This window comes from Lucilia sericata, unplaced genomic scaffold (genome assembly GCF_015586225.1).
Source record: "Lucilia sericata isolate MDLA Ls3-8-SP2 unplaced genomic scaffold, ASM1558622v1 Contig000207F_arrow, whole genome shotgun sequence".
In the NCBI taxonomy this organism is placed as follows: domain Eukaryota; kingdom Metazoa; phylum Arthropoda; class Insecta; order Diptera; family Calliphoridae; genus Lucilia; species Lucilia sericata.
Window position 1 is genome coordinate 28,009 of NW_023994235.1, and position 9,492 is coordinate 37,500.

The window sequence follows — 9,492 nt, forward strand, 5'->3', positions numbered from 1 at the left end:
ATTTTCTTCAGAAAAAATTTCCTCTCTTTAACAATGAGAAATTTTCTATAGAAAATATATCTTAAACAAAAAGAAACTTTCTATAGAAAATATATCCTAAACAAAAAGAAACTTTCTATAGAAAATATCTCTTAAAAAAAGAAAAATTTTCTGTAGAAAATATCTTTAAATAAAGAAAAATTTTCTGTAGAAAATATCTCTTAAACAAAGAAAAATTTTCTATAGAAAATATCTCTTAAACAAAGAGAAATTTTCTATAGAAAATATCTCTTAAACAAAGAGAAATTTTCTATAGAAAATATCTCTTAAACAAAGAGAAATTTTCTATAGAAAATATCTCTTAAACAAAGAGAAATTTTCTATAGAAAATATCTCCTGAACAAAGAGAAATTTTCTATAGAAAATATCTCTTAAACAAAGAGAAATTTTCTATAGAAAATATCTCTTAAACAATGAGAAATTTTCTATAGAAAATATCTCTTAAACAAAGAGAAATTTTCTATAGAAAATATCTCTTAAACAAAGAGAAATTTTCTATAGAAAATATCTCTTAAACAAAGAGAAATTTTCTATAGAAAATATCTCTTAAACAAAGAGAAATTTTCTATAGAAAATATCTCTTAAACAAAGAGAAATTTTCTATAGAAAATATCTCTTAAACAAAGAGAAATTTTCTATAGAAAATATCTCTTAAACAAAGAGAAATTGTCTATAGAAAATATCTCTTAAACAAAGAGAAATTTTCTATAGAAAATATCTCTTAAACAAAGAGAAATTTTCTATAGAAAATATCTCTTAAACAAAGAGAAATTTTCTATAGAAAATATCTCTTAAACAAAGAGAAATTTTCTATAGAAAATATCTCTTAAAAAAAGAGAAATTTTCTATAGAAAATATCTCTTAAACAAAGAGAAATGTTCTATAGAAAATATCTCTTAAACAAAGAGAAATTTTCTATAGAAAATATCTCTTAAACAAAGAGAAATTTTCTATAGAAAATATCTCTTAAACAAAGAGAAATTTTCTATAGAAAATATCTCTTAAACAAACAGACATTTTCTATAGAAAATATCTCTTTAATAAACAGATATTTTCTATAGAAAATATCTCTTTAACAAACAGAAATTTTCTATAGAAAATATCTCTTTAACAAACAGAAATTTTCTATAGAAAATATCTCTTTAACAAACAGAAATTTTCTATAGAAAATATCTCTTTAACAAAGAGAAATTTTCTGTAGAAAATATCACTTTAACGAAGAACTAGAACTGAACTAGAACTGAACTGAACTAGAACTAAACTAGAACTGAACTAGAACTGAACTAGAACTGAACTAGAACTGAACTAGAACTGAACTAGAACTGAACTAGAACTGAACTAGAACTGAACTAGAACTGAACTAGAACTGAACTAGAACTGAACTAGAACTGAACTAGAACTGAACTAGAACTGAACTAGAACTGAACTAGAACTGAACTAGAACTGAACTAGAACTGAACTAGAACTGAACTAGAACTGAACTAGAACTGAACTAGAACTGAACTAGAACTGAACTAGAACTGAACTAGAACTGAACTAGAACTGAACTAGAACTGAACTAGAACTGAACTAGAACTGAACTAGAACTGAACTAGAACTGAACTAGAACTGAACTAGAACTGAACTAGAACTGAACTAGAACTGAACTAGAACTGAACTAGAACTGAACTAGAACTGAACTAGAACTGAACTAGAACTAGAACTGAACTAGAACTGAACTAGAACTGAACTAGAACTGAACTAGAACTGAACTAGAACTGAACTAGAACTGAACTAGAACTGAACTAGAACTGAACTAGAACTGAACTAGAACTAGAACTAGAACTGAACTGAACTGAACTGAACTGAACTAGAACTGAACTAGAGCTGAACTAGAACTGAACTAGAACTGAACTAGAACTGAACTAGAACTGAACTAGAACTAAACCAGAACTGAACCAGAACTGAACTTTAACAATGAGAAAGTTTCTATAGAGAACAATAAGAAATTAACAATGAGAAATTTTCTATAGAAAATTTTCATAGAAATCTTTTCATTAGAAAATTTCCCTTTGTATAAAAGCTGCAAATCACAAAACAACTTTTTGATTTAAGTTTTTTTTACAAAATACATTTATTTATCTTTCATTTCCTTTTATTTTCAAAATTGCATTTATCAGTCAATTTTCGTTTAAACAAGTTATACAGAACAAAACTACAAAATACTTTCAAGTAGAATGAAATAGAATAGAAACTAATAGAATAAATTAAAAAAATACATATTTACACAACATGAAGTAGAAAATGAATATAAAAAATGTCTTTGAGAGATGTCTAAAAATAGAGAAACAGGAAGTAAAAAAATTTACAAAGAAATAAAATGAGGTCATTTAGAATTTTGAATTGAACGACGTCCAACTGTCAGAACCGGGTTACTTGCAGCTGCGGCAGTAGAAACGCAAACTTAATGAGCTAAAGACAAAATCCACACATCATTTTTGTTTTTGTTGTTATTGATTATTAATAATTGCTTGTTGTTGTTGTTGGTAGTTAGCACTGGTCAAGTGCTGTTGCAACATTTACCAGGAAGGCAAATGAAGACCATGGGCAGCATATGAAATGGCAGGAGCATGAACAACAGGAGCAGCATGTAAAATGGGTGCAGCAGCAATGGTTGTTTTGACAACAGGAGCAACAATGGGTTGCACAACATGGGCTGAGCTATGCACCTGGGAAATGGATTGATGTGAGACGGCAGTGGGTATGGATTTAACAATGGCTCCAACTTTAGCATAAGCTGGTTCGTGGATCACAGTTGCGGGAGCAGAGTACAACAAAGGTCCATGGGCTGACAAGTAACCAGGACGAGCAGCAGCTACGGCAAGAAGAGCACACAACACCACCTGTAAGAATATTGGAGTTGAAGAAAACAGTCTGATTGCCAGGATCTTTAAGGACTTACCAATTTGAACATTTTGTTTAGAGTTGGAAAAATTTGTTTGTTGAGGAAGAAAAAATTAAATTTGAAAAAGTTCAATAGAGGTCTGTGTTGAGACTGAAGTCTAAATTGATTATGTTTTAATCTAAGTTTATGTGGCGGTTTATATACTAAAATCATTTGTTTCCAACTTACAATGCCACCACACGAAAAACAAATTCCCAAATGAACTATAAAGCCATAAAAATGCACACAACAACAACAACAATAGCTATGGAAACATTAAGAGCTTACCAACAAAAAATCAACAACATCTCATGAAAACGCTGGAACATTCGCAAATAATGAGAATTAGAAACATTAAATGTAATAAAACACAAAACCGACACTCAGCCTCACAGCGACGTCGTCGGATGGACAGACGGAAAGACAGACTCATTTTACAAATGTTTATTGTTTATTTGTTTGCATTTTTTATCTTTGTTGTTTTATTACAGAAGTTTGGTGGTTTAATTTATAACTTTTTAGTTTTATTCTTTTAACACTGACCCAACAAAAAATAATTGTAAATTTACCATTTTCTGAGTGTTAATGGGTCAATAGGAATTTGATTAAGAAGAACAAAAACAAAACATCTCTTAAACAAAGAGAAATTTTCCATAGAAAACATCTCTTAAACAAAGAGAAATTTTCTATAGAAAACACTTCTTAAACAAAGAGAAATTTTCTATAGAAAACACTTCATAAACAAAGAGAAATTTTCTATAGAAAACATCTCTTATACAAAGAGAAATTTTCTATAGAAAACATCTCATAAACAAAGAGAAATCTCTTAATAAAAGAGACAAATTTTCTATAACATCTCTTAAACGATGAGAAATTTTCTATAGAGAACATCTCTTAAACAAGATATATTTCCAATGGAAAACTTCTCTTAAACAAAGAAAAATTTTCTATAGCAAACTTATCTTAAACAAAGAAAAATTTTCTATGGAAAACATCTCTTAAACAAAGAAAAATTTTCTATGGAAAACATCTCTTAAACAAAGAGAAATTTTCTATAGAAAACATCTCTCAAACAAAGAGAAATTTTCTATAGAAAACATCTTTTAAACAAAGAGAAATTTTCTATAGAAAACATCTCTTAAACAAAGAGAAATTTTCTATAGAAAACATATCTTAAACAAAGAGAAATTTTCTATCTCTGAAACAAAGAGAAATTTTCTACAATAAAGAAAATTTTCTATAGAAGATATCTCTTAAACAATGAAAAATGTTCTATAAAAAATATTTCTTAAACAAAAAGAAAGAGAAAGACATTTTCTTTGTTCAAGATATGCTTTCTCTTTACTTAAGGATATAATTTCTACACAAAATTTCTATTTCTTTAAAGAGACATTTTCTACAGAAAACCTCTCTTTGTTTAAGAGACATTTTCTACAGAAAATCTCTCTTGTTTAAGAAGCATTTTCTATAGAAAATTTCTCCTTGTTTAAGAGATATTTTCTATTAAAAATTTCTCTTTATTTAAGAGACATTTTCTATAGAAAATTTCTCTTTGTTTAAGTGATATTTTCTATAGAAAATTTCTCTTTGTTTAAGTGATATTTTCTTAGAAAATTTATCTTTGTTTAAGCGATATTTTCTACAGAAAATTTCTCTTTGTTTAAGTGTTTTTTCTATAGAAAATTTCTCTTTGTTAAAGAGATATTTTCTATTTTCTTTATTTAAGAGATATTTTCTATTCAAAATGTCTCTTTATTTAAGAGACATTTTATGTAGAAAATTTCTCTTGGTTTAAGAAATATTTTCTATGGAAAGTTTCCCTTTGTTAAAGATATATTTTCTAAAAATTTCTCTTTGATGAAGATATATTTTCTATAGAAATTTCTCTTTGTTTAAGAGACATTTACCGTAGAATGTTTCTTTTTGTTTAAGAAACATTCTATTATGAAAATTTTAAGTTTTTTCAACTCATTGAAAAATTTCTAAATACAAATTAAAACAAAGTTGCATACAAAAATATTGCAATATTCTAAATAATAGCTATCAAATCCAGTTTTCTTTAATGTTTTGTTCGAAAATATTTCCTATTTAGACAATTAATTCATGTAACGTATAAATGAATGGGGTGCTGCTGCTTAAGAATTTAACTGTCGTAATGTCGTTTCTAGCAATTGTGGGTTTTTTTTAATTTATCTACAATAATTGTAATAATATTAACAACACAAAATAACATAAACAACAACAGTGCAACATACATTATTAGTATTACAACATATTTTACATGTTTAGAAAAAAATCGAAAAAAAAAACAAAATTAAAAGATATGGAGAGAGAGAACAACAAAGTCCGGTGGAGTTAGATTGTTGGGATAAATATTATAACAAAGAAACACTTTCGTTTTTTTTTTTTATTCCAACTTAAACTTTGGTCAACAAAGTCAGCAACAACAATAGCAGCAGCAGCAGTTGCTAATGTTTTACAGCAGCTGCAGCAGCAGCTAATTTAAACTTCCACATACTCCACCATGAGTATCATGACGTTTGTACCAAGTAGTTTACTTTAAATCTTAGTTCTTTTAAGACAAACATGTTTCAACTGTTGGCTGGTTTCGTTTTTTGTTTATGTCAAACTTGACAAAATAACTGAAAAAATGTTTATAATGAAATTCAGTTGGAGTCTTAGAGATTTAAAAATAAATCATGTTTAATAACAGTTACATTAACAATAACAAATAATAACATTAATGTATGTACATTCTGGTTTTAACTAGTATACACTGAGAAAAATATCAGCAAGAATTTAGAAACATTAAAATATGATATAAGATGTTGTCCTTCAGACTGTACGAAACACTGCCATTCCATAAGTTCTTTCTGCTTCTCTATTACTCTTTCGCTTCTAAATTCTAAATTTCACTGCCTAATTTCTCTAAGTGTAAAAATTGTTACTAATAGCAACTCAGTGACTGACCAACGCCAATGTTGTTCGAAGATAAAATAACTTTGCTGCAATTAGATTTATGTGAATATATTTTTTTGTTAACGAACTACCTGTGCGTGAGCATAGGAATCGATGTGTGTGTGTGTACTTAGTAAAGACCTTGAATCTTTGTTCACTTGGTTTTGTCTCCAATTTTGCCAAGCGTCCGCTTGTTTCTCAGTGAGTGTGAATAAGTAATTGACAGGTTTGTATGTAGTAAGTGTATTTTGGTGCAGTTTTACACGCAACACACGCACATTTGAGGTTCAAGTTTGTTTTTGTCGATTGAGCTGTCGATACTCAAATAGTTATGGTTCAAGTTCATGATCAGTATGTAAAAGATGGAAGAAGCTAATGACTGGAATGGAAGTTAAAATAAAAATATTTTTAGGTAATTGTGGTAAAGGTTTTCTTAAATAAGAAAAATTAATTGCAACTTTTGAACGTAAAGTCTTTCAAATCTACGTGATGTACGATTTTTTAATCAAAATATATGAAAAATTTCGCTGCACCATCTGCTTAGCTCCGAGATACTGTTTATTGATCATCAGGTTAATCGAAAGCTTAATCCCTTTAGCTTTGAGATACAGTTGTTCTTTCTATGTTCCAACATGACAATCAAATGTTAAAATTTCAAAGAGTTTGAAATCAAATATCGCTAAGTGTTTCACTTTTTTAAAACATTTATTACTGAACATTTTCTTCCTATAATGTCCACTTAGTTCAAAATTTACGTACAAATAATTATATTCTCATTGGTATTTACCAACAATATATAATTATTCAGTCTAAAAATCAAGAAATGGCTTTTAAAACAATTACAATAAAATCTATTTGCAAAGAAATAAATAGAAAATTTTCAGCTGTAACGATACCCTTCACCAAAAATAAGTTCATCGACCTCTTAAAATTTTCTAGAGAAAATATATTTCTATAGAAAATATCTCTTAAACAAAGACAATTTTTCTAGAGAAAATATCTCTTAAACAAAGACAATTTTTCTAGAGAAAATATCTCTTAAAGAAAGAGAAATTTTCTAGAGAAAATATCTCCTAAACAAAGAGAAATTTTCTATAGAAAATATCTCTTAAACAAAGAGAAATTTTCTATAGAAAATATCTCTTAAACAAAGAGAAATTTTCTATTGAAAATATCTCTTAAACAAAGAGAAATTTTCTATAGAAAATATCTCTTAAACAAAGAGAAATTTTCTATAGAAAATATATCTTAAACAAAGTGAAATTTTCTTAAATAAAGAGAAATTTTCTAGAGATAATATCTCTTAAAGAAAGAGAAATTTTCTAGAGAAAATATCTCTTAAACAAAGAGAATTTTCTATAGAAAATATCTCTTAAACAAACAGCAATTTTGTATAGAAAATATCTCTTAAAAAAAAGAAAAATTTTCTAGAGAAAATATCTCTAAAACAAAGAGAAATTTTCTAGAGAAAATATATCTAAACCAAAGAGAAATTTTCTATAGAAAATATCTCTTAAACAAAGAGAAATTTTCTATAGAAAATATCTCTTAAAAAAGAGAAATTTTCTATAGAAAATATCTCTTAAAAAAGAGAAATTTTCTATAGAAAATATCTCTTAAAAAAGAGAAATTTTCTATAGAAAATATCTCTTAAAAAAGAGAAATTTTCTACAGAAAATATCTCTTAAAAAAGAGAAATTTTCTACAGCAAATATCTCTTAAACAAAGAGACATTTTCTATAGAAAATATCTTTAAAACAAAGGGAAATTTTCTATAGAAAATATCCCTTAAACAAAGAGAAATTTTCTATAGAAAATATCTCTTTAACAAAGAGAAAGTTTCTATAGAAAATATCTCTTAAACAATGAGAATTTTTGTATAGAAAATATCTCTTAAACAAATAGAAATTTTCTAGAGAAAATATTTCTTAAACAAAGAGAAATTTTCTAGAGAAAATATCACTTAAACAAAGGGAAATTTTCTAGAGAAAATATCTCTTAAACAAAGAGAAATTTTCTATATAAAAATTATCTTGAACAATGACAAATTTTCTATAGAAAATATCCCTTAAGAGAAATTTTCTATATTCTATTTTCTATATGGAAAATATCTCTTAAACAAAGAGAAATTTTCTATGGAAAACATCTCTTAAACAAAGAGAAATTTTCTATGGAAAATATCTTTTAAACAAAGAGAAATTTTCTATGGAAAATATATTTTAAACAAAGAGAAATTTTCTATGGAAAATATCTCTTAAACAAAGAGAAATTGTCTATGGAAAATATCTCTTAAACAAAGATAAATTTTCTATGGAAAATATCTCTTAAACAAAGAGAAGTTTTCTATGGAAAATATCTCTTAAACAAAGAGAAATTTTCTATAGAAAATATCTCTTAAACAAAGAGAAATTTTCTATAGAAAATATCTCTTAAACAAAGAGAAATTTTCTATAGAAAATAGCTCTTAAACAAAGAGAAATTTTCTATAGAACATATCTCTTTAACAAAGAGAAATTTTCTATAGAAAATATCTCTTAAACAATGAGAATTTTTGTATAGAAAATGTCTCTTAAACAAAGAGGAATTTTCTATAGAAAATATCTCTTAAACAATGACAAATTTTCTATAGAAAATTTCTCTCTTAAACAAAGAGAAATTTTGTATCTCAAACAAGTGGATAATATCTATAGAAAATATCTCTTGAACAAAGAGACAAATATCTCTTAAACAAAGAGACATTTCCTATAGATATTTTGTGTCTTACAAACTTAATACTGAAATCAATATATGACATGTAGAGGTTCCACAAAAACTTCCTCATGTTTGCTGTAAATATTTTTCTAATGTTTTTTTCCTCTTCAAACACACTTGTCTATAAACAGCAAAACTGCAACACATGCAACTTTATGAAATTCTGGTTGTGAAAGAACTTTTTTTTTTTGAGCTGTAAATGATCTCCTAAATCATTTAAGCATAACGTTGTTAAAGCTGCTGTTGCTGTTTATAATGTCGATATTATTATTACAGAAACTTATTTATGTTGTCAACACAGACAAAAAGTACAAGCAATTATTGACAGTAAGAGAGGTGGTTAGAGGTTTATATTATGAATAAGTTGTCGGTATTTAATAAGTGATATATGAGAACATATTCGCATATGAATTATGAAAAATACATTATAAAATAAAAAAACACGTTAAAAAATTAGAATAAAAAATTGGATATTAATTGATTTAATGAAAGTTATTAATAACATTATTAATTATACGATAATGTTTCTTAGCTCTTAAAGGTCAAAGTTTTAGCTTTAAAAAATTGGAGAATTATCACAAAAATGTCAAAATATTAACAGATTTAATAATTCAATTTCAGTAATAAAATTTTAATTGAAACAAATTATTTAAAATATTACTTAAATAATTGTTATATAATTAAGTTGGGTATTTTGTTCAGTGTATAAAATAATGCATTTGCATTGCTTTGATATGCTATTATGTACTGATCTTTTTAAGCCAAGTTTAGTAGATGACCTTCATGGCAATTAAGCGCAACCAGAATATCATATAGAAAAA

General features: G+C 26.4%; 1 protein-coding gene across 1 annotated transcript; it reads right to left on the reverse strand.

Moving 5' to 3' along the window:
- Positions 1-2,151: 2,151 nt before the first annotated feature.
- On the reverse strand, positions 2,152-3,145 carry LOC119602051. Its single transcript, XM_037953378.1, has 2 exons — positions 2,981-3,145; positions 2,152-2,921 (listed from the first exon to the last, which is right to left on the reverse strand). Exons 1-2 carry the CDS (start codon positions 3,134-3,136, stop codon positions 2,598-2,600), a joined length of 480 nt encoding a protein of 159 aa, XP_037809306.1. The 5' UTR covers positions 3,137-3,145; the 3' UTR covers positions 2,152-2,597.
- Between the last annotated feature and the right edge of the window lie 6,347 nt (positions 3,146-9,492).

What these genes read in the sequence shown, in the direction of transcription:
- LOC119602051 (XM_037953378.1), bottom strand. Translation starts at nt 3,136, where the DNA reads ATGATTTTAGTATATAAACCGCCACATAAACTTAGATTAAAACATAAT. An exon ending in TAAACAAAATGTTCAAATTG is followed by an intron (nt 2,922 to 2,980) that starts GTAAGTCCTTAA and finishes ATATTCTTACAG; the next exon opens with GTGGTGTTGTGTGCTCTTCT.